The following is a 25,441-nucleotide window of genomic DNA, read 5'->3' as shown; positions in this document are numbered from 1 at the left end:
AACATGTACATATTTAGTTGTTTTTTTTTTTTTTTTCAGTGTCACTTTTTTGAACTGGTAAACCCAAGAAGGGTATTACTGAAGAACTGGGCATCTTTAAGAGTGGTCTTAATCCCCTCATCCAACAACAAACGAGAAAATAAAAACAGTCATAACCCACAAGCTATGTGACTTCTTTCCAAGCCTTTCTTCTAAATTATTATTGTTCATAATTCATTTTGACTCTCTACAAGCTTACTGCAGTGATAAATGTTTACTTGCCCTTGCGTTCTCTAATTTAAGCAGCTTTAAGTCTCCCTGTTCAGTCAACCAGGGTGGTATTCACATTTCAGAGAAGAAAGTGTTCTCTTTAATGTGAGACAATTAATTTAATTAGCCTCCAGGTTGTTTTCTGAATACACAGTGTACTTTGGTAATATAATCCTAAGCCTCTTCTGGTGGTCTTTGATCAACAATAAGAGGAAAAGGATTACTCTTCAGATTCTGTTTAATAAGATCGCAAAAGAAACGCAAAAGAGTGGCATATTGATACATCAGATTCTGGATCCTCTACACTCTTTTAAACTCTGGTTTTGTTCTGTAGAAAGTATTGGGTGAAGCTTGAGTGGCGTCTGTTGTTTGGTTACTGAAGGGGGCTTTTGAAGACAATGGTTCGCGGCGACCATATTGAAAACACTGCCTCAAACTAACCTCTGCTGTGTTTCACGCCTTTACAGCTTTCAAACCAGACGTGTGTGCAAAGCCTGTTGGCAGCGCCTCCCTGCTGTCACAGAGGAAAAAAAGAGATGCCATCAAGCTGAACTTTGGCTGCTGTGTGACGCTCACGTGTGCCAATGTGTTGAGCTTGATTCTGCCACCCTCTCCAGCACCGGATAAGAGCATGCCGGGCCCTGTGGTGAATGTCACAGCCCTGTCTTTTCTCACTGTTTTACCTCAATAAATCATCCTGCAAGTGACTTTATTCATTGTAGAACTGGACTGGACAAAAGAGGTGAGTTCCTCTACATACAGTAACATACTTACTTACTGAGCAGAACTTTTAGGCATGTTTGGACCAGAATTCGTAGATGTAAGGTTGCTAAAGCCCCTTTTCAACCAAGCTAGTGCTAGTTCTAGTTCCAAGATAGTGCACCGGTTCTTTCTGTTTCCACCAACAAAGCACTGGCTCCAGGTGCTAAAAACTGGTGCGTAGCAAGCACCAACTATGTCAGGGGGCGGGGTTATCATGACAATTGTGACGCAGTAGAAAACAGCCGTTTTTAAATACTTATTTTTGGGCCTTTTCATGCCTTTATCAGATCGAGGAGGACAGTGGATAGACTCGGAAACAGGGAAGAGAGCAGGAAGAGACATGCGGGAAATGGTGCCACAGGCTGGATTCAAACTCGGGCTGCCTGCGTACATGGTGCGCACCTTAACTAATCAACTACCGGTGTGCCCCAAGTCATCTGTTATTTTGTTGGAGTTCCCTTTCAAAACCTGAAACGGAGGCAAAACTAAAGCAGCAATGGTCCAAGCTAAGTAGCCTATAGGCTAACACTTAACACCTTCATTGTTATGAATCAAAACACCTTTGATGATTACCTGTCTTCTCAAACGTAGTTGCCGTTCCCTGTGACTACGACGAAGATGGATAGCCTGTAGCAGTTGGGATTTTTGGCTCTGGATCTTTATGTAGGCTTGCAAAGTCAGGATCATCGCTTGCATGCATACAATGAGCTCCTCCATTGTTGCTTTGTGGGCTTCCGTATGGCGCAAGCATTCTTGGGTAAACGGCTACGTTTGCAGTGACGTACTGACGTTTTACGGTGACGCAATGACGTGGCTCCAACTTGGCTCCTTGCCGACTGAAAACCAAACCGTTTCTTACAAAGAACTAGTTAGAACCAACTAAGCACTAGCACCGAATGAGCACCTGGTTCTTTCGATGGAAAAGGGGTACAAGAATCCCTGGTCATGCTGTGGATGGGGGCCCGAAAACTGCTGACAGTCTCTGGGCATATTACCAAGAGTGAAACGACACGGAAAAAAGAGATGCCGTCGAGCTTGACCTTGGCTGCTGAGCAGCACGTGTCCCGCTTTATTCTGGCATGCCGGGCCCCATGGTGAATTCTTAGCTCCCTACATGCCTGAAACCACCAGTGGTTTCCAGGCAGGTTACCAGGGGTGATTGGGTTGGATTGCTCTGTTCTGATTTTGACATTTCATTACCGGTACAATATGTCAGTGACCTTCACAAGGGTATCTGGCTTTGATTCAGTACAATGAAGGAGGTGTAGTATGCAGTGGTTTGCTTTACCGTTGAATGACCCCAAAAAGAACACTTGTGCTTACAGGACCAAAAAACTCTGATGTTCTGTTTCTGACAAACACTGAGAAGTGCCCTTTAGATTGGATTTATATCAACATGATTTTAATGAGGAGGAAACCCTGCCTCACTGCCCACTCTTCAATGTCCTGTCAAAGTTTCTATCATTAATAGCATATTTTTGCTTTTACAAACTTTAAATGTGGCAACACTAGGGGGGGCAGAGGGGAGATAAGGGAGATTATTTAGCCGGGAGGCTTCTTACAGCAGCCCACATCTAGTGAGTCAGACTGCCTGCTAACCAGCTCAGAGACCCACAGAACATCCCACAGACCCTCACTCATCATCACACTGAAGAAACACAACCTTCAAACTCAAAGTCTCTTTGTTATGCGCTACTTCCTGCCTAACTTGATCTGGTGGGATGATGTAAAAACACAGCAGCACTTTTAAAGGTCATTATGCCTGACTTTTCTACACATGCCATTTGAATGACACGGCATTTCCTGAGTGTTGAAGTGAAGGAGAAAGTCAGGTGATGACTTGGCTAAGATAGTTGTGTGGTCTTCATTTTTAGGATGTCAAAAGAAAAGACTTTAAGATTAACCATTTGGTAATAGGGCTTTTGTAGTGGCTCAAGGTTAGGCCAGCCTAGCACCAGGCAGGAGTTGGAGCTGCTGATGCAAGTTAGACAGACGTTTCAGACTGCCTGAATCAACACCACACCTCAAGCTCTGAGAATCAAGAGAATAAAAGGCAGGTCATTTCATGACCAAGTCTGTTGGTCAGAATAGACAGAAATAGAGAGCTGTATTTACCTTGTTTTAGCAGATGTTTGCCCACATCTGTAGATTTTTTCAGCATTGCAGCACCCTGACGAAGACAGCAAGTCGAGAAGTGTCAGCCTCAATTGGACACTTGAGGAACTGCAGATTTGAACATTTTCTTCACAGGAAGTTGCTGCTTAGATCTGTGAAAAATCAATCAACCCAACCCAAATTGTATCCCTAATAAACTCACCTCTGACCTTTTTCAAGCATTTGTGCATAAGACGACTTTCCTTCTATTATGTAGGTTTTGTTATAAAGTTACATACAAAGAGAAAAAATCTGTTCCAACATACTGTTTACTGTTTCTCTTGACAAACTTGAGTGTCCTGGTAAAAAATAAAAGCTGTTTCCACAGATCAATCCACCCCATAGTTCTCCAAATATGAACTTTATCACTATTCCCCCTTTTCTTAAATAGATTTACCATTGAATTAGGGATGTAAATAATGTGGATGGCCACACTGAACTAAAGAATAAGGAAAGTAATGTTCAACTTCATAGCTACACCATGGTGTACACAAATGTCAGGATGCATTGAGTAGAAGAAAATGAGACGACTTTAAAGAAAAGAATAGAATAATTGTGAAAAGAGACAGAGAATGGGTGAAAATAGCAAAAATGGATTAAAAGCCAAAAAATGGCATAAATGAGTTTGAAATGGTAAAAATTGATGAAAAGTGGCAAAAACAGAGGGAACATGGCAAAAATGTGGTAAGGTGGCAAATGGAAGTGGCAAAAATAGGGGTGAAAGTAGTGTAAATCGACATTATGTGGCAAAAAAATGGGCAAAAAAACAGGAAAAAGTTGCAAAACTGGGAAAAAAGGGCCTACAATGGGTAAAACAGCAAAAGGATGCTGAAAGGGCAAGCAGGTGCAACATTTTGGCAAAAATTGGGTAAGAAATGGTGTAAATGGGTGAAAGTGGCAAAAAAAGTAAAGTATAAATGAACAGAAAGTGGCTAAACCAGGAGAAAAGTGGCACAAAAGGAGGAACAGTGGCAAAATAAGTGGCAAAAAGTGGACAAATATATGCAAAAAAAAATGCAAAAGGATGCTAAAATGGGCAAAAAGTGGCATAAATCAGCATAAATTAACAACATTAGACAAAAAGGTGCTAATATGGGTAAAAATACCAAAGGGATGTTCAATGTTAAAAAAGAATGGCATAAATGAGTTAAAAGTGGGAAAATGGGGTAAGAAAAGGTCAAATTGGAAGAAGCGTTTCAAAAATGTACAACACAAGGGGCAAAAGAACAATGCAATATGGGTAAAATAGGAGGGCAAATATTAGCAAAAAGTGGCAAAAGTGGGCAAACTGGACAAAAAGGCGCTAAAACAAGCAGAAAGTGTTGTACTTGGGCATAATGTGTGAAAAATGGGCAGAAATCAGCAAAGTGTGACAAAATTGGAGAAAAGGGGGCAAAAATCAGTAAAAATAGCAAAAGGTGGGTAAAATAGGCAAAATGTTTCAAAACAATTGCAGAAATGGGCAAAACAAATTGTAAATATGGGCTGAAAGTGGCAAAAAATAGGTTAAAAAGGGCAAAAATGAGATACATGTTATAGATACATATTGGATATAATTGGTGAAATAAATAATACCAACATCAGAACCCAATACTAGCTTGACACACTTTCAGCTCCAACATGAGGTCACTGTAACTAGGATGCTAGCACCAATGCACACATAGCATTGATATCATTAATAAATGAACTGGAGAGAGACCGTTTACTGGATTTTTCAGTGCCAGTTCTGTGGGCGGGCCTATGTATGTCAGCTGACATGGTGTGTTTATACATGTGAAAGTGTAAAACATCTCTGTGAAATGACCGTGACTTAAAGCATAATTTTACTCTGGGCTGTCCTTGGGTGAACTGTCCTCTGTCCTTCAAACCTTTATCCCTCAGTATTCGTCCAGCTTCCTCCATCTGGTACCTCTGTCCTCGAGGCCGTCAGGTACCTCTGAAGCTGTACGCCTCAGAAACCTCACAATCCTCCCATCCAGCAGCTTTGGGAAAAACTTGCATGTTCGCTCTTTCAACCCTTACTACTGCAACCCTCCGTGTATCTTTCATCTAAAATCCTCCTGCGAGTCGCCCTGCCAAACCTCTGGCTGGTTTCCTCGCGTTTTTTTTTCTCTCTTCCTTCTACACCCCATTCCTCCATCTCTCCCTCCTCAGTATCATCCATTCAACCTTTCAACCCAAGTGGCACCATCTGCCCCCTGGCCATCTGTCTCAATTTCACTGAATTTTTCTTTCACATCCCCCTTTTTTCCCTCTCATCTGTATTTTCTAAATTATCTCTCCGTTCGTTCCGTTTTTCCCTTTGCCACAACCTTGTGACATGACATCAGAGAGAAAAAATGAAAAGACCACTGCTGACAACGGCGTCAGGAGCAAAATAGACGTGGGAAAAGAAAAGCATGAGAAATAGAGGAGAGTCAAGAGAGCGTGCTTGGTGCTTCAATGTGAGCAAACAAGAGAGAAACAAACAACAACACGGAGGGAAAAATGAAAATAAGAAACAATAGAAGGACAGACAGCGAGAATACAGAGTGGAAGATACACTGAGAGAAAGATGGAGACAGCCACAGAACAAACAAGAGAGAAGGAGAGCAAATAGTTGAGAGAGCGAAGGCCAGATTGGAATGGGCTGAAACTGAGATGAGCTAAATGTACATCTATAGGCCGCTGAGCTGCAGGATCACATATGGAAAACAACACTTACGACGCCAACACATACGCTTTAACACTGACATGCAAACACATACGCCTCTTTGAGAAGTGCTTTATGTAGTCAAATGAAGGGAAGCATTGCAGCATTTTCACAGTTACTATCAAGAAAATATGTGTATTAATGTCAGTCAAACCTGCTTAAAACAATGTCTAAATGCCTGTACATTTATGTATTTATTAAGTTTAATGTGTTGAAAAATCATGCCAAGGCTGAAACACAATAACTGTTGTTCCTAAAGCGTCCACTAGAGGCTGGTTGCAAAAGTCAAGGAATCGCCATTGTAAACCATTTTAAAGTGGCCATTCAAACCAGTTTTAATTTCATCGACTAAAATTCTGACTAAAAATGTTTGTCGACAGCCTTTTCTCCATGACAAAAACCAACAAAAATAGATCTGTGATGACTAAAACAGACAAAAACTAAGTTTAGTTTTCGTTTAGAAACGAAAACAAACACTAAAATAGAAAATAGCTGCCAAAATTAACACTGATTCTAATGGCAGAATAAGTCATGTATGAAACCTGCATTGCCTGTAGCTCAGTTTCCCTTTGTTTAGCAGATGAACACTTTTTTTAATAGAGATGCTCCAGTTGATCAGCCAAGTGTTTTCATTGCATTAAATAGAGATGCCCCAGTTGATCAGCCAAGTGTTTTAATTGTATTAAATAGGGATGCTCCGGTTGATCAGCCCAGTGTTTTCATTGTATTAAATAGAGATGCCCCAGTTGATCAGCCAAGTGTTTTCATTGCATTAAATAGAGATGCCCCAGTTGATCAGCCCAGTGTTCTCAATGTATTAAATAGGGATGCTCCGGTTGATCAGCCCAGTGTTCTCAATGTATTAAATAGGGATGCTCCGGTTGATCAGCCCAGTGTTCTCAATGTATTAAATAGGGATGCTCCGGTTGATCAGCCCAGTGTTTTCATTATATTAAATAGAGATGCCCCAGTTGATCAGCCAAGTGTTTTCATTGTATTAAATAGAGATGCCCCAGTTGATCAGCCAAGTGTTTTAATTGTATTAAATAGGGATGCTCCGGTTGATCAGCCCAGTGTTCTCAATGTATTAAATAGGGATGCTCCGGGTGATCAGCCAAGTGTTTTCATTGTATTAAATAGAGATGCCCCAGTTGATCAGCCCAGTGTTTTCATTATATTAAATAGAGATGCCCCAGTTGATCAGCCAAGTGTTTTAATTGTATTAAATAGGGATGCTCCAGTTGATCAGCCAAGTGTTTTCATTGTATTGAATAGGGATGCTCCAGTTGATCAGCCAAGTGTTTTCATTGTATTAAATAGGGATGCTCCAGTTGATCAGCCCAGTGTTTTCATTGTATTAAATAGGGATGCTCCAGTTGATCAGCCAAGTGTTTTCATTGTATTGAATAGGGATGCTCCAGTTGATCAGCCAAGTGTTTTCATTGTATTAAATAGGGATGCTCCAGTTGATCAGCCCAGTGTTTTCATTGCATTAAATAAGGATGCTCCATTTGATCAGTCCAGTGTTTATTTTGGCTGTGAATTTGAATCATTTCTATGACTTTACATAAAAAGTTTTTTATTTTTAGTCACTTTTTGGTCTTTTTTAACCTCCATAGTTTTCTTGATTAAGTTGGTGAAGACTTGGAAGCATTTGGGTTCAGTTTTAGACAACAAAGTCCTCACAATTTAGTCTCTACTTTAGTCCCAGTGTTTATCATCTTTGAACTTACTAATCAACTAAATTAAAAAACAAAGCACTCATATAAATGCACAATCAGTTCTTTAATTGATTTAAATACACTGACATACCTTCTACACACAGCTGAGAAATATCATTGATTTTAAATGTCCAAAAGACCAGCACTGAAATTTTAAGCTTGTTTCAGTCTCCTTAAAGAAAACTTGACTTGATTTTTGACTGTTTCTATTATAAAAGATGTATATTAAGCTATACTTAGGCTGGTATTTCTTGAGGAAAAAGGTAGTCGGTTATCATTTTAAGTCATAGTTGTAGTCGACAAAATGGACATCAGATCAGCCACAGATTATCCATCCAGACATTATCTATGTCGCTTATGCTGTACAGAGGGGATTGGAGCCAATCCCAGCAGATATAGAGTGATGCAGGAATGAGTCCTAAATCGCGCAAGTGAGCTCATATTTTAGTGCTTCCTGTTCCCTCGTATGGATGTCTATGGGATTTTTGAGTTTTTGGTTAAATGCCTGAAATAAGGTCAGGGGTGAACACAAGCTCAAGAGATTTTTAAGTTTTTCCTACAACATAAAATGCACGTTAATAGTGCCCCACTTCTGAATTCTATATCTTTTTGCGTCATAATAAAACCGGTTGGCTAATTAGGACTATGGCGTTTGTCCGGACCAACCAAATGTAATAATAATAAAAGTAACTTTCATAAACTTTTATTGGACATAAATCTTATTTTCACCTCTGATCCAAAAGCCCATTGAAAAATCCCATAGGCTCACCACAGAGGTAACCCATGCTACGCTAACTTCTGGGTTTTTCCTACTAAATTACGTCATGATGGCACCACTCTATTGGGCGAGAGCTCTCAATCACACGGCTGACACGTAGAGATAACAAGTCATGCTCACACTCACATCTGCGGGCAATTTAGAGTCACCAATAGCCCCCATCAGGATTGTAAAACAAATCAAATACAATAACTTGACTGTTGGTTTACAAAAACTTGTGGTAAGATACCCCAAACTTTGAACTGAGTCCATTTCAGCACCTCTCAGATTAATATTTTGGTTTTTACTACTACTACTACTGAACTCCTTTTGTTTAACTCTACTAGTTTTAACATTTTTAATTAAAATCTTCCTAAAAAAGAAGATCTGCATAAATCAGCTGGGTGCAACCGTTCTGCACATGTACCCTCCCTTTTCTAACACACAGACCACAAGTAAATTTAGTCTCAATCTTAATAAAGTAGAGTTTTATTTCCCTTTCTCTTGCTGCATTTAAAAAGTGACTTCAGAGAGGATTTGTTCATCAGAACAGCTTTATATCTGTCTAAAATGTTGTGTCTTTGGGCTTTAAACAAACATTTTAACTGGTCCAGAGTAACTGTGAATATTTTCTACAGCGCTCTGACATTTTAGAGATTATCTGACAGTGGAAATACTCATTAGTCGCACTGTGGCTAACTTGCTTGAAAAACAAGGCCTGCATGCACGCTGATCTGCAAACTGACACATTGAAAGAAACAAGTGTGGCGCACTCTCTGAGGCAGAATTCATTAAGACGAGAGGCTCTACTGAAGCGTTCTTCTTTATTCTCATACACAAGAGCACACAAACCCGAACTTTAAATATTCCAGGAGATGCCAAGGCGTTTTAAATTCTTGGACAGAAGACACTGCAGGTTTTGAGTCAAGTGCTGAATGATGCACTTGGAAAGGAAGATGCAGCAGGAGTGCAGATAAGATGTGATATCACTCTTTTAAATTAAACGAAGCCCTCTTTTCTCAGCATCTTCCCCGTCTCCTTCTACTTCATATCATTTATACAACTTAGCTTGTGATTTTCATGCAGGGTACGTTGTCTAGAGTGAATAATCTGAGAAGTGTATTACTTAAAGGATTTCTGCTTCCTTCTAAGAGAGTTTGATGGATAAACACATGGAAAATCTTTAGAAAGCAAATATTTCACCACGAAGCCTGAATGTATTCCATGAAGATCTGTTTACCAGTTCTTTCTCTTGTATGAAAGATACTTTGGGTTAAGGTTAGGCCTCAATCAATGAGTTTTGACAGACTTGTAATTAAACCCCAGAGTTCACCTGAAACATCCATCAGAATTAAAATAAGAAGATTGCTGCTTTTTGATGGTTTATCCTATTCATCTTAAACATTAATGTAGTCTCAATGATCTTAATAGTTGGTTTTAATGGGTGAAATTTCCATGCAAGGCTTTAAAAATGAGCATTTTAAAATGGAGCTTAATTGAAAGGCCTTGATTTTCGAAGCAAGTCTCTAGTGGACACTCAGTGAACTGCAGTTTTTGCACAGTAGAGGTTACCTTTTTTGGTCTTGTCTCGATGCAAAATTATGTTCCTCATACCCTGGTCAGCAACATAAGTAGGTCCATACCAAGATCAGGGATGTGCGCAATTAGCCAGCTAAACGATTAAATACCTGGTCCTAAAATTTGCAAGTATCCAGGTGCAATCTCATTCTTTCGGTCATTACCCAGAGTTCATGACCATAAGGTGAGGGCTGGGAGGTGGATCGACCAGTGAATTGCCAATCTGCCTGTCAATCTCATGCTCCCTTTTACTCTCACTCGTAAACAAGACCCCAAGATACTTGAACTCCTTCACTTGGGGCAAAGACTCACTCCAAACCTGGAAGGAGCAATCCACTGTTTTCCGGCAGAGAATCCTGAGAATTGCTACCTTACCGTGTGGGGTGGGGGGGCTGGGAACTGTGTTGAAGGGGGGGTTTGGCTCCTGGTAGGGTCTCCCAAGGCTAATTTGTCCTGGGGAGAGGGTCAAGACAAAGAGCGGTTCATAAACCCACCATGAACTGGCATTTTGGGAGTCCAGATACCTTGCCGAGACAAGGGTCACCAGGCGCCCCCCTGGAGCCAGAATCTGGTGGCTAGGCTTCTCTCTCAGTGGGGCCCAGTCAGGTTCAACCCAAAAAAGTTACATGGAGTCGCCCCCCCTGTGGATTCACCACCCACAGGGAAGGAGATGGTGGCAGGGTGCAGTACACACCGGGTGGCAACCCTTTTTTGTCTGTCAATCTGTCTGTCTAAAGTATGAAAAACTACTGAAAAGTTTAAGAAAAACAAACTTATTTAATCCCAGCCATGTGTCTGATCCTGGGCCAAAAGTGATTGTTAATATTTGTACTCGGCTCTGCTTCTGACAGCAAAGGGATCGCCCAGACTCGGATATCGTGTCCTCTAATGACGCCAAACCAGCTGTCAGAGGGCCGTGTTGATAATAGGGGCTTGACGCATCAAAAAAAAGGATGATAATCTTTGCAAGCGGAGATATTTTTCTCCATCGACTTGGGCTCAGCGGGACCCTTCCGCCGACCTGATTGATGGGTGTGAGCCCTGCTGTGAGCTGTTGTCCCACTTCCATGAGAACAGGGTGCAACCTGATTCCGAAAACCCACTTTGTCTGACGTGACTCATCGTAGCCCAGAAAGGCCTTTTGTATGCACCGGCGTGTGTGATTGAGCAGGGAGGGGGTTCCTCTGGGATCCTCCACTCATTATGACACTCGCACATGGCCTCCTCCTCCTCCTCCGGTCTTTGGTGACCCAGAAACTTCATATGGGTCCGATCACGCACTGAACCCTCTCCATCCTGACTGAGAGACAAGCGTGTGTCATCAATACTCACTCAAGCTCAAGAAAACAACAGCCGCCTTCTTCTCCACCGTATTTCATGTTGTGTTTGTTTTCCTTCCATCCCACCTCCTTCTCTCTTCCTCGCTAACATGTTCTTCTCTCCCTCTCTCTCATATAAAGCCAAACTCAAATCTCCAAAGAACAGACAAATGTATTCCCACACATTCATCTTCATTGCCAGAATCTCACACCACCTCTGTTTGGACTCTTACAGCTGCCTCTGCTGCCATCTTCTGCCCAGGAATATTATTGCTTTTCACTCAGAGCCACTCACAAATGTTAAAGATGCATATTCTATAATCCTAAGAGGTGCCTGGATATATATTTCCATTACTCTCCACACTGTTAGAAGTAAGCTGGCTGCACAGATATCCGCATCGCTCACTCTAACTGCTTTTCTGTCTCTTTCTTCAACTTTAAACAGATTTTTTAATGACAGTATCTACGTTTTCCTATGTTTTCCAGCACTTGCTAAAGCTTTGGGTTATGTTTTCACTGACATAAGGTCTGTTCCTATCATATCAAGCATTCTGCCGGCTTCAAATTTTAATTTCCCACATGGTGCTCCTCAGTCAGGCTTGTAAAATTTGCTGAAGCTTTGTTCCGTTTTCATCATTTCACTGAGTCTGATTTAAAATGGCAGGTAGACTGAGGGCAGCGGTGATTCTGCCAGCTCAGAGAACAGCGTGTTGCTGAAGAGTTGATTGGTTGTTGTGTTCAGCTGGTTTACTGGCCTCCAGTTAGCAGCAGTTGTTATGATGTGACAAGATAAAGTAGGAAATGTGGGCAATAATGCAGTAACACGTACTAACGAACGTGCTACAGTATGACACATCAGCAGCTATGATGCTTATAAAGTCAGAGGTATAATAAAGGAGGAGCTGGGGTGGAGGAGGGATGTAAAAAGAGGCAATCAGCGTAGGCCAGGCAAGAGCGGGTTAAATATAGCAGCATGAGTGTGATTTGCCAATAGCGTGCTCAGAATGAATCAGCTCATTTTGTATAGATGTGTTTTTGGTGTGCATTGAAATTTTGGCTTGATCTTAGGTGGGCTTTGAGCAAAATCAGATGATCAAGAAAACAATTAAAAAACATCAAAAGACATTGAGAACTAAGACAACGTGTGATGCCATGCAAACTAAGACATCATCAATCAGAGTGCAGGGATCAAATATTACTATACTACTAAGACACATTGGCATCATACCAGGAAACAAAGGAACCCAGCTACACAGTTTAAGACCAAGAGGACCAAAATTTAAGATTTGAGAGATTATGGTGGCTTTCACACTAGGGGCCCGGTCCCGAATCCGAGTGCACTTGAGCCCGAAGTCTGGTTTGTTTTGGTTAGTGTGAATGCAAATGGACTGGGTTTGGGCCCACTTGGGGTGGTGGTCTCGGGCCCAATTCAAGCGAACTCTGGCACGGTTCGGATGAGATATGAATGCAACTGCACCCAGATACGGGACAGAGCGTCATATCAGCTTTATGACGTCATCGTAAAAGCTAAACTTCTTTCCACAGCGCGCCAGTTTGTTCACATTTTTACTCAATAAAGGGTGAAAATCATCAGAATCCAGTCAGTAATTGGTCCATTGTGACTCACCTTACAGATGGACACAAGTTGGAGTCAGTGAGAGGAGGTGCAAAGGCAATAAGAGTCTCCTTTCACCTCAAAAACTGCTGTATCTGTGCAGCGCGAGCCCATTTAATCCTCTGAGCTGCACATAGATGTGCAGATACAAAGAGTGACGTTGCAGGCATCTTAAAAAGTGATTTTAAGTCATCCATGACTGCAGAATGGACTTTTTGCCAGGTTTAAACAAAAACAATCTTTGCTCAGGTCATGACCCGAGTGGTTGCCATGGTAGCTTCTTCTTCTCTCTCCTCCTTGTTGGGGTTGTAAACCAGATACGTGCATACTGCCACCTGCTGTTTCAGACTGAGTACATGCATAGTGGGCCCAGGCATGGATCAATGTTGCTAGTTCAAAAGCAAGCCAGCGGGGGAAAGGGGGAGGGGGAGGAGTCGCGGCCTGGCACCGTTCGAAACAACTGGGCCTTATGTGAAAGCGCCCAAAAAGAGAAGCAACCTTGGGTGTGGCGGAGTCGTGACGTAAGCAAGCAGCGACAAGAGGCAGGTGCAATTATGGCGGAAGAGATTAGTGAGGATGCTGCTAAAGAGCCAGTTTTATCAGAACTTGACAACATTTCTTTGTTCAAAGAAGAACAAAGAACAGCAGTGAGTTGTTTTCTTTTCAAAAACGACAAAAGTCATGTACTGGCATGTCTACAGTCACCATGGTTTGCAATATGCAGTTCTGCGTGGAGTTTATTCCTCGGTAGCAGTGACAATGTCACATGTTTTGTTGCTCTGATTGGCCGTAAAGATGTGAAAGACACAACGTTCATCCAATCATCCTCTGAGTTTTTTCAAAGGCTCTGCCTTTTCCCAAACGTTGTATATCGTTCCAGATGAATGTGCAAAACAAATCCAGCACACAGCACAGCTTCCCTAAATTAACAGCACCAAACACCAAAATCATTTTTTATGTTTCTGCAATGGTTAATACACCAATATGTAAAAGCTCTTTAACTGAAATGATATTTTTAATGCTAAAATATCATTATTATTGTTATCCATGCATTTTCAAATATACTGATATACAAAAAAAATGAAAAAATATTAAAGCACATTATTATTTCTTGATTAATATCTCAAATTATAGTTATTTACTTGCATTCCTGAACAGAAAAATGAGTTTTAGTGGTTGAATGTTATGCTTGATTGATTTCTGACTTCTCAGAGAAGCCCAGTGAGCCGGCTCAAATTTGGGTGAATTCAGTTTGAAATTCCTCATTCCTGTTCAAAATGGTAAAACGTGGAGAGCTCACTGAAAATGAAAGAGTCCGCATTAAAGCACTTCATGATGCTGGATGGTCTCTGAGACAAATATGACAGGTGGTCTAATAAATTTGTTAAGCACTGTATGTAATTGATTTTAGAGATTTTACAACTGTTGTAATGTGTGGTTTAAATGCAAGATTATTGTCAAACAGCACAGCTAAAAGTGGGTTTGATGTTTGCTGCCAGGTGACTGAGGTGACTATAGATGGAAGGGGAGTTGTGGGGATTATACAATGTAATTTAGGAAGTTTTGTGCCATCCAACACTATGATATAATATGATATGACATATCATATGATATGATATGACACTATGATGAGATAAGATGTAACATATTAGGGGTGGCCACAAAATATGATATTATCACAATACTTAGGTCACAGTTTTTATATATATTATTATGATTTTAAACATTTTGCGATACAGTGAGTATTGTGATACCATATATTGCGATATATTGTTACCATCTCGTTCGTGCCCTGCTTGCATTCCTAATGCCCTTTCATTCGTTTCAACAGTCCTTGATTATGTCATTCCTCCTCTTCCTATACTCAGTAGAATGACAATGTTAAATGTACACTGGACACCGGCTGTACTCAGATTAAACTCATTCTTTGCTGCTGACAGATAAGGTTAAAATTTAAGAGAGGGCTGTTCTTAAAACAGCGCTAAGGGATGACATAAATCCCACAGTGTTAATTGATAGCTTTGTGTGTTTACACATGTGGTATATTTAGACTTTTACTCAATGGTGCGTGCATCCGCAGTGGAGCTTTTTAAACTGGCCAGACTTCACAGAGCGTTTCTGATGAGATACAAATAAAACGAGCAACAAAATAACCTCCATACGAAGATTAAAAAATAAAAGATAAAAGGAGCCCTGCTGAGCATGGCTTTGGGGGGAAAAACTGGAAAAAAAGATGAAAAGTGATGAAAGTGTGGCAGAGATAAACAGAGATAGCAATGAATAAGTCAATGAAAACATGAGGAGGGTGCATTATGATGTTTGGATAGTGAGGAAGTGTCAAAGGTAAAGAAACAGATCAACAAGATGTGAGAGGTAAAAAAAAAAGTGATAACCACTTTAACCAAGTTCTTTTAAGACAAAAGAAAATAAATAAAGCGAAACAGAAGAAGTATCAGGTCACGTCAAAGTAGCTCATTTAAGTTATGAGAAGATTTTATACCATGTTTTCTCCAGGCGTACCTCTGTTTTACATGGGTCCCAACGGTGCTGGTTTCCACAGCAACACCTTAATCTACCTGCCTGTCTCCTCCAATCAGGATTAGCATGTAGAGCTCTGTGCCAAGGCAAGGAATGATGGGTCATGGCAAGGTGGTTATGGACCCTCGGGGCTGGACAACAACAAGGCAGACATGGAAGCACATGCACAATAAAACAGACACTCTGAGCCGATGTCAATGTTGATAAATTCTACAATTTTAAAACCAATCTACAAGTGAGCACACACTCCGTCCCGCAGCGTCTCATGTTTATGCACACACCGCCCAGAGAGGGGATAAATCAAGTGGGCGACATGTCATCGGCTGCACACTTTTGTGTTGCTAGAGGGGGATATTTGAGCAAATTGCCAATTTGAAAAAGGCAGTGGTGAGGAATAAGGTCACTATCCATCCATCCATCCAAAATATGAAATGCTCCCAAAGGTAACTTCTCAGAAAACAGTTACACTTCTGCAAACATGTTTTAACATCCATGCAGTCATGTCACCTGTGATGCAAAATCTATCCACAACCTTTAACTAGCAACATCTTCATTAAGGCTGCTTGTTTATTCTGTTTAAGAATGCAGACTACACTGTTGATCCTTGTAGAGAGTTTGTTGGCTGAGGAACAGCTGGCAAACAGGTGAAGAGGAGATAAAGTCATGCAACAGAAAAAGTCATGACCTCTCACACTCTTTCAGCACGTTCTTGATGCATGTAGTGCAGGAATCTCTGCACAGAAAACACTGGTGCAAATGTTTATTTAAGACCTGTGCCCTCACCTGTTCCAGTGCCAGGATTTGTTGTTTCTTTTTCTCTGCAGTTCTGCTGAAGAGTGGTTGGAGAAAACTGTGATACTGTTCTGAAACAATATGGTTTAGACCACAACATTTCCTCTTATTTCAATTATCAGGATCAGACAATATAGAGAAGTACTGAAACTTCAGAAGAGTTGGGCCCTCCCAAGTTCTGATTCTTTGATGAAATCAGTGCATGTCTGCTGGATCAGTAGCATTGGTGCTAACATCCTGGCTAACAGTTGCTTATTTTTTGAGCTGAGAAGTGAGTCTAACTGTTATTGGGTTCTTACATTGAAATTATTTATTCCCACCACTCTTTAACAACTTTTCATCACTGTTTCTGCCCATTCCTTTCTGTTTTTTCCCACATTTTTCCACTTTTATGCCATTGCAGCCACTTTCAACCACTTTTCACAATTTTCCCATCCATTTGTTGCCCCTTTTTGCCTTAGTTGACAGATTTTTTTCTACTTTTTATTCCACTTTAACCAATTTTTAATCAGAATCCACCATTGTTTTCCACTCATTGTTGGCCCTTTATGCCTTTCTTGACCCACTTGATCCTCTTTAAACATATTTTTACCATCCTTTACCATTTTTATTTGATGTTAGCCACTTGAACCACTGTCCACCATGTCCCCACCATTTTTGGCCCTTTTAGCCTTTCTTAACCCATTTTGGCACCTCTTTACCAATCTTTGCTCTTTTAATTATTTTCCCACCCATTTTCTGGCCCTTTAGCCACTATTGACTAATTTTTTCCATCCATTTTTTGCCACTTTTCACCATTTCCCCCATCCATACTGCCCCTTTATGCCTTTTATGACTCATTTTTTCTAATTTTTATTCCATTTTCGCCAATTTGTCCTCTTCAAACCCATTTTTGCCACTTTTTACCATTCTTGACCCACTTTTTACAATTTTGATTTGATTTTAGCCTCTTTCCACCATGTCCCCACCATTTTTGTCCCATTTAGCCTTTCTTGACCCGTATTTACACCTCCTTACCAATTTTTGCCCCTTTTGACCATTTTCCTATCCATTTTCTGCCTCTTTTTGCCTATCTTGTCCATTTTTTCCATTTTTATTGCCTATTAGCCACTCTTTAATTATTTTCCACCATTTCCCTACCAATTGTTGAATTTCTTCACCCATTTTTGCAGTTTATAACCAATTTTGGCCACACTGACCATCTCAACCTCCCATTTTTTGCCCCTTTAGACACTCTTGACCTATTTGTTCCACTTTTTTGCTGCTTTTCACCATACCCCAATCCATTTTGCCTCTTTCGCCTTACTTAACTCATTTGTTCCACTTTTAATTTAATCTTTGGCTACTTTTTTACCACTTTTGACCATTTCCCCACCCATTTCTGCCGCTTTCAGCCTTTTATGACCTTTTTTTTAAAATTCCATTTTAGAAAGGTTTTAACCAGATTTCACCATTTTCCCGCCCATTTTGCCCCCCTTGCGCCATTCTAGACCCACCTTTTCCCATTTCTATTTGATTTTAGCCACTTTAGTGCCACTTTAGCCACTATAACTTATTTTTCTCTCTTTTGCTCTTTTACTTTTCCTAGAAATTTGTTTAGGCATTCGTACAGGGACACAAGCTTACCATGAGAAATTCATCTTTGACAAGGTTTACAGGAAGAAGACACAACCAGAACCAGAGTCATGATGAGCATTAGCCATCTGACTGACTGGTTAGGGCCAAGAAAAGTGCGATATAAGAGGACACAGGAAAACATAGAAGCATTACACCACACAGTAAGTGGTATGTTAAATATCCGGACTGAGTCTATACATACAGCATAGAGACAGACAGCTGCTGACAAACAGGCCACTCTTACAGTGACAAACAACTTGGGTGGTCAAATGTGACACAGGGTGGTATGTATGACGAGTGACACATAAAAAGAGAGAGACGGTGCAAAAGAAGACATGAAAGTACAAGTCTGATGACTGAAATGCTACAAAAGAATGAGAGAGAGGTGAGAACAAGGAGGGAGAGGTGTTGGGAGGTTTTTGAGCGAACTGAGGGATGATAAAGGAGAAAAAGAGAGAGTGAAAATGTAATAAAAAAGGAGAAGAGAAGAGGAAAGGAGCAGGAAAACAGAGAGGGAGAGAAAAGAGGAGGCGGGGGCTTGGCAGGCTCCCAAAGTAGGCTATCTGACACCGCACACCAGCCGTCCATCAGGCCAGCTGACCGCTATTTCCAGCATGAGATGACCCACCAGCTGTACCGTGGGGGGAGTGGGCGAGAGACATTCACCGAGACAGGAGAAAGTAAGAGAGAGAGAAAGTGCTTTATTTATTTATTGAAGATTTATTTAGGCAGGCAGGTCAGTCAAGGAAAAAAAGTTATTTACTCTGAGAGACATAAGAGAAGGAAATTCACGTCCGCAGGAGTCAGATCTGTCCGTCTGTGAGTCTGTTTGACTCTGCGTCTCACCGCCCAGTGGACCATTCCAGGTCATCCAGTATTTACAAGCGCTATAACAGGAAATCAAACCTCTGCAGGCTCCGAGACATCCCGGCACGCTGCGAGGGCTTCACTGTCGTGGTGGCAAATCACACAAACAACACTTTGAGCCAGAACATTTTTAGCCCAGGGTTGCTTTAAAACTGATTTAGCTCTACAAGTTTTTCGCTTTAAATGCAGCGAGGTAGAATCAGAGCTGAAGCAGCTCGCTTCACTGAGCTGGTCCGGGATGGTTCAAGGGTTAAAGGGGGGGATTTGGTGAATTAAATGTGCACTATGTGGCACTGAGGGAACACATGACATAAATAGACTTAGAAAACATGATCGGATCACAGGGGGCGGCAGCATCTGTGACATTTAATGTATTTTAATTTGAAAGCCATGGTGATGACTGACTCATGGCTATAGATCAGTGAAGGAAGGCGACTTTATAGATCAGCTAAGTAACTCAATCTATTTTGAGTGTTTCCATTAAAGGCTGCAGCCATTTTATGCTTTTTCCTTCATAAAAAAGAGAAAGGTAAACAAGACCTTGCACCTTCAAAATTCCTTCTGTTTATCCTTAAATCAAAGTGGACATTGGTGCAAAGTTTGAAGACAATCCCCCAGAGTGTTCATGAGATATCGTTACAAGCAAAGCATGAACATGAGACCCAGTTCGCCAAACTTTGAACCTCCAAGATCCAGTCAGTTCACATCCTTGTGTCTGAGGGGGTATCCATGCAAAGTTTAAAGGCAATCCCTCAAAGCGTTCTTGAGATATTGGTCTCGTAAGAGTGGCCAAGACAGGTGGACTAATGGCCATCACCAAAACATGCCACTTCAAAACACTTCTACAGTCTGAACGAGTCATGAGTGCACGTCGTACGTCGCCACCAGGAGTTAAAACAAGAAGAATAACAGTGTGCAAATGCTGACTATCACTTTAGAGTGTCAGCCAATATCAAAAGCACAATAGAAATGCAAAGATCCAGCATTAGTTTCATTTTGAAAGACCTGTGCGCCCACGACAAGCTTCTTTTGCTTTAGATTTCCCTCTGAGTATTTACTGCATCGTAATCAGCTGATAGAGACAACAAATAAAGGCTAAAAGCACTATCTTGAAGTTGAATACACTTTTCAATGCCAAATGATAATCTAAAGCCTCTTAGCGCACAGCAGAGTGGAGCAGAAACTGAAATAAGCACCTCTTTGTAACGAATAGGTAATGTGTTGTGAAAATGGGACTTGGTTTGTTTCAAATAATGATTCCGTATTTAATCAAATTCAAGTTGAATCATGAAAAGATTCACCCCCTAGTCTGTCTGACTGTTGGTCGGCCAATCGGTCAGTAAGTAGGAGGGTAGGTTGGTAGGTACGTAGGTCGGTCGGGAATTCAGTAAGTAGGTTGTTCGGTCGTAGGAAGGATGGTAGGTTTACAGGTCAGTATGTAAAAAGGTAGGGTGGTAGGTACATAGGTTGGTTGGGAATTCAGTAAGTAGGTTGTTCGGTCGTAGGAAGGATTGTTGGTTGGTAGGTAGGTAGGTAGGTAGGTAGGTAGGTAGGCAGGTTGGAAGGTAGGTTGGTCATCGGAAAGTTGGTCAGTCAGTAATTCAAAAGGTAGGCCAGTAGGGAGATAGGTAGGCTGGTTGGTAGGTCAGTAGGATGGTAGGTAGGTAGGCTGGTTGGTAGGGAAGTCAGTCGGTGAATCAGCTTGTAGGTTGCTCGGTAGGTAGGTAGTTGGGTTGGCAGCTAAGTTGGTAGGTAGGTCGGTAGTTCAGCAGATAGGTAGTTAGGTAGGTCAGTCGGTAGTTCGGTAGTCAGTCAGAAAGTCAGTTAATAGTTCAGCAGGTAGGTAGGTAGGTAGATCTTTGGGTTGGAAGGCAAGTCGGTGGGTAGGTGGGTAGGTAGGAAGGCCAGTAGGTACATGTAAGTGGTAGATAGGTTGGTTGGTCAGAAAAGTCAGTCAGTAGTTCAGCAGGTAGGTCGGTCAGTAGGAAGGTAGTTTGGTCTGCAAGTAAGTTGGCAGGTACAATAGGTCACTTGGTAGGTAGGCTGATCAGTAGGTAGGTCAGAAGGTCGGTGGGTGGTTAGTTCAACAGGTAGGCCGGTAGGCTGGTAGGAGGGTAGGTAGGCTGGTTGGTAGGTTAGTAACTTGGTTGGTAGGTTGGTTGGAAAGTCAGTCTGCAGTTCAGCAGGTAGGTTTATTGGTAGGTAGGTAGTTGGGTTGGCAGGCAAGTCGGTAGGTAGGTGGGTAGTTCAGTAGATAGTTAGGAAGGTCATTAGGTACATGTAAGTGGTAGATAGGTTGGTTGGTCAGAAAAGTCAGTCAGTAGGTCAGCAGGTAGGTTGTTTAGTAGGTAGGTAGTTTGGTTGGCAGGTAAGTCGGTAGGTACAATAGGTCAGTTGGTTGGTAGGTAGGTAGGTTGGTACTTTATTAATCCTCAGGGAAATATAATTTTGATATCAGATTTTTCCTCCTAATTTGCATCATGGTTTCATTTACGTGTACTTATCAAGACCCAAAATGATAATACTATTCTTTGTATTTATTCAAAAGTAAAAGCAAAATACAGGCTTGAACTGGCTTCTCTTTGAGCAGCTACTTTATAATGCATCAATATAAAGCATGAATTACTATCAGGTGAAAAAATATTAATAGTTAATAACACATTTTAATGCTTGATGAGTGGCTTTATAATATATATATACAGCGGATCAGTAAAGTACACTTAACTGTATTTTAACTTTAATGCATCAGACTTGTGTGCAGGACTCGCCTCTTATTGATCTGCACAAAAATAATCATCAAACATTCAAAGATATACTATTTTACTTGGAAACAGTTCTAGTTATTATCTCTATTCTTATTTGCTTTTTCAGGGAGTTTTTCCATGACACTGTCTCTGTATCAGTTTTGTAACAGTGAGATACTGGTGTTATTCCTGATTGTGTTTTGGCATTGGAGCTCTACAGACACACACACACTGCTACTCTCCCATGCTGGCCCCATCAACCCCTCCTCACCCGACTAACACCTCTGTTACAACTTGGCTTTTTTCCTCCAACATCACACTCACTGAATCCATGAAGTTATAGCTCAACAATAATGCCCAAAACTGCAACTTACATAAGTCTGACCTGTGATTATCATAAAACTGCTTCTTGAGTCATTAACACAGCTGCTATCTTCAGACGCTGGATGGAGTAAATATAGGACAGTCAGACTTTTGTGTGATAAAGTATTTGATATCACATGAGCTTCTGTTAGGTAAGAGCTAAGATTAGCAGTCAGACACTCCCTTCAGAGCATGGCTGTTAGACTGGAATTTACAACTGGAATATAATATCACATGAGACTATCAAACAGTAGCGTTGGCTAAGAAAGGGATAAATGATGAAAAAAATGCTCTTGATTGATTAGAAGTGAAAAGATACTGGATAATGAGAATCTTGAGGTGTTATCAACCCAATAAAACAGCATATTTGTATCTCATCACAGCTGCTAAACTGCCCATCAGTACCATTAAGAGTCTACCATGTTCATTTACAATCCACAACAAGTTCCTTTTTTCATGTTTGAGTGCATTTCATAATATTCAGTCCACCTGAAGTTCATGATATTCTTTCAAAATAAAACCAGGTTTTTATTCAAAAAAGGAAGTCAGTTACTCTGACTCTGACGATCATCACAGTGATATGACAGGGCATACATTTCTCACTTAGGGGTGCAGGGGGCCTAGTGGTTTAAGGCACACCCCATGTACGCGGACGGCCCTGGTTCGTGCTTCTCCTTATTATTACATTAATGAAGAATAGCAGATCAGTGCTGGTCTCGACTAGTCTTGATGGAAACTCGAGAATCATTCTGAGTAAAAATGCTCTCAAGTTTGAAACAAGATATTTAAAATGTGGTCTTGAGACTGGTCTCAGGACCAAGACTGTTCTCGAGTACTACAACACTACCGTGGCTAAAATAAAAGAGCCGTTTGGTAGAACGTTGAACAATACATCATTACTCGGTGGTTTACCCCACAAGGTTTATTTGGCTGATGGTCCATCACCTTTTCAGGTAGGAATTTTTAAATGTTAAAGGTGATCTGGTTGGCTCTTAGCTCAGTACAAGACTCACCAAGACTCTTGTCTACCTTCATCTTGATGTATCACACAAGAACGTGAAATGACTTTTTGTAAAGTTGCTCAATGTATGTAGAAATTTTCTGATGATAATTGCAGCATAGAGGTCAATTAAGAGCTGTTCCCGTTAAGTCCTAACAGCTACCCCCCACTTTCTAACCCCCAACGTTGACTATCACATGATTGCAGACAACCTATACGACCATGTCATGAAAATAAAGGCCTTTAAATGTTTGTTGAGAGTGGCTTGGAGTATTTTTCTTGTTAATTTAATGTGATTTACCTGCAATTAAGGGAACTAAAATTTGGATTGATTATTTATGATGTGGCTTAGTTAGTAAGGGAATCTTAACACTGGCTGGTTTCACCACAGGTTCAGGTTTAAATGTCTGGTCTCTTATGGATTGTTAGCTGCACATTTATGCAGATATTCAACTAAAAAAAAAACCAAAACGGGAATCCAATCCCATAGAATGCCATTAGTTGTGATTAAGTTTAGTCAATGCTTAAATGTGATTGGTTGATACATCTTGTATTACAAATGTACTGCAAACTGAAACCAGAACACTTAACATGCTTTAAGTCACAATCCTGTGTGCAGATCAAGGGCGTAGCACAGAGGGGAAAAAGGGCACTGATTACCACAGTAGGGAGGGGCCCTCAAGTGTGTTTTATCTATTTTTCTTTGTAATCAGTGTCATTATTGAACCAAAAGTATCTAAATCAGTGGTACTCAATGTGTGGCTCGTGAGCTGCATGTAGCTTTTTTATGTCTTAATCTGAAATATTATTTCCAGAAAACCTTTAGAAAGGGAAACTATGACTATGAAAAGATTACCCATCGAAAGTCACATTCATCAGTTTGAATCCTTATTTACAATTTCTTACCAATTTCTTTCATTTTTTTGCCAGTTTTAATCCACCTTTACTGCTTTAAGCCCACTTTTGCCATTTCTTTTGCCACTTTTTGCCCATTTTTACTACACCTAACCCATTTTTGCCACCAGTTTTTTGCCTCTTTAATCCTGCTTTTTGCCATTTCTTGCCCATTTAAGCCACATTTGCCATTAAATGCCATTGTTTTCAGCATTCTTACCTATCTAAGTCACTTTTAAACTCATTTTTTACCATGTTTTTGCTGTTTTTAAGCATTTTTTGCCACCTGTAACTCATTTTGGGGTAACTTCTTACCAATTTTTGCCGTTTTCTGTCCCTGTGTTTCCACTTTCACCCATTTTCTGTCATTTTATGCCAACTTGCCCCCTTTTTTTGCTGCTGTTTGACCATCATTTGCCACTTTAACTTATTTTTATTGCCACTTTAATCAGTTTTTGCCACTTTTCACCACTTTGATTGTGGTTCTTGTAAAGGCATTTTTCAACAATTTGGCTCTTTGATTGAACAGGGTTGAGTAAAGCTGATCTAAATGAATTGGTCAACAGACTAAAATTTATATCAAATAGACTGAAATAAAATACTCGGCGGGCCCTGGTCCTCCTTAAAAAATGTTCACATGGTATAGTCCAGCAACGCTACATGATGCAAGTAAATTTAACTATAGTAAAAAAAAAAAGAAAACACTATTATTTTGGGAAAGTATGGTTCTGAGATACTTTTAAATGCATGGTTATATTTAAAAATGACGGAACATTGTGTAATATTTTGTCTGGGGGCCCAAAATCCCTAGCAATGCCCCGGTACAGATTCTACATCTTTTGCAGAATGTATTCCTTTACAGAAGTCAATATCACTGCACAGCATGTGTAAAGCACTACTAATAAACATGAGCTTATCTGATTGAACAAATTCTGAATCTACAACTCCAAGAAAAGTCAACAGAAGTCTCAGCAATGAGCCACAACTCAAGACAACAATCTCAACAAGCTCACATCACTGGCCACTGGCTGTTTTTAGATTCGATAATGCCCTGTAAATGCCAACATCCTGCTTGCTATAGGAGGACGATGTTCATGGGAAATGTAGTCCAAATGTTCACACTTGCACTGAGAATATCATGTAGAGGCTGCAAATTGTCTTAGCCGCAGCCACATTTGCACTTGTTATCACTTGTAATTCAACTATGGCTAAAAGTAGACCGCACTTAGCACCTCTGACGTTCCCTAAATTCACAAGAAATGACTTCAAATGAAGAGTGGGGAAACAAACACAGACAGAGCAGTGAGTTCTGAACTTTAAAGTGTTTTAAAGTGGCAGTAATGAGTCTGGTGTGATCGTTTTGGAGCTGTTGTCACAGGTATGGAGCATCTTCAGCAGAATATTTCCCCATCAGTGGACAGATGGGTCTTTAATATTACACACACCAGCATATGGTACCTCTCACGCGCTCAAATCCATAAGCACACCCACTGCTGGCCTCACAAACATTAAGAAATCTTTGATCTCCTACCAGATCGACACTTTATGATCTCTCCAAACTCGTCCTCCACTGGCTCGTCGCAGTAGTCCTCGGGGCGCACACCCTCCGCCATCGATAAGGGCAAAAACAGAAAATAGCTACACGTGGGGGGCGGGGTTTAATAACCAGGCAGGTAAAATCCAAGAAGAAATCCAAAGTACAGATCCAGACCCAGAGAGAGCGCACGACGTGGACGCAAGAACCGAGCAGTGGTGAAGACTGGAGGGGGACGAGGACAG

General features: G+C 40.9%; 1 protein-coding gene across 1 annotated transcript in view; it reads right to left on the bottom strand.

The window, feature by feature from the left end:
• dmd (dystrophin) overlaps nucleotides 1–25,441 on the bottom strand; it is a 486,115-nt gene extending 460,674 nt beyond the window's left edge. The window contains 1 exon segment of the mRNA XM_041781573.1: nucleotides 25,194–25,441. Coding sequence (XP_041637507.1) covers nucleotides 25,194–25,275 — 82 coding nt within the window. The 5' untranslated portion in view covers nucleotides 25,276–25,441.

Source organism: Cheilinus undulatus, linkage group 24, assembly GCF_018320785.1.
Source record: "Cheilinus undulatus linkage group 24, ASM1832078v1, whole genome shotgun sequence".
Classification (NCBI taxonomy): domain Eukaryota; kingdom Metazoa; phylum Chordata; class Actinopteri; order Labriformes; family Labridae; genus Cheilinus; species Cheilinus undulatus.
The sequence above is the reverse complement of the archived record's forward strand: the minus strand, read 5'-3'. Positions and strand labels throughout refer to the sequence as shown.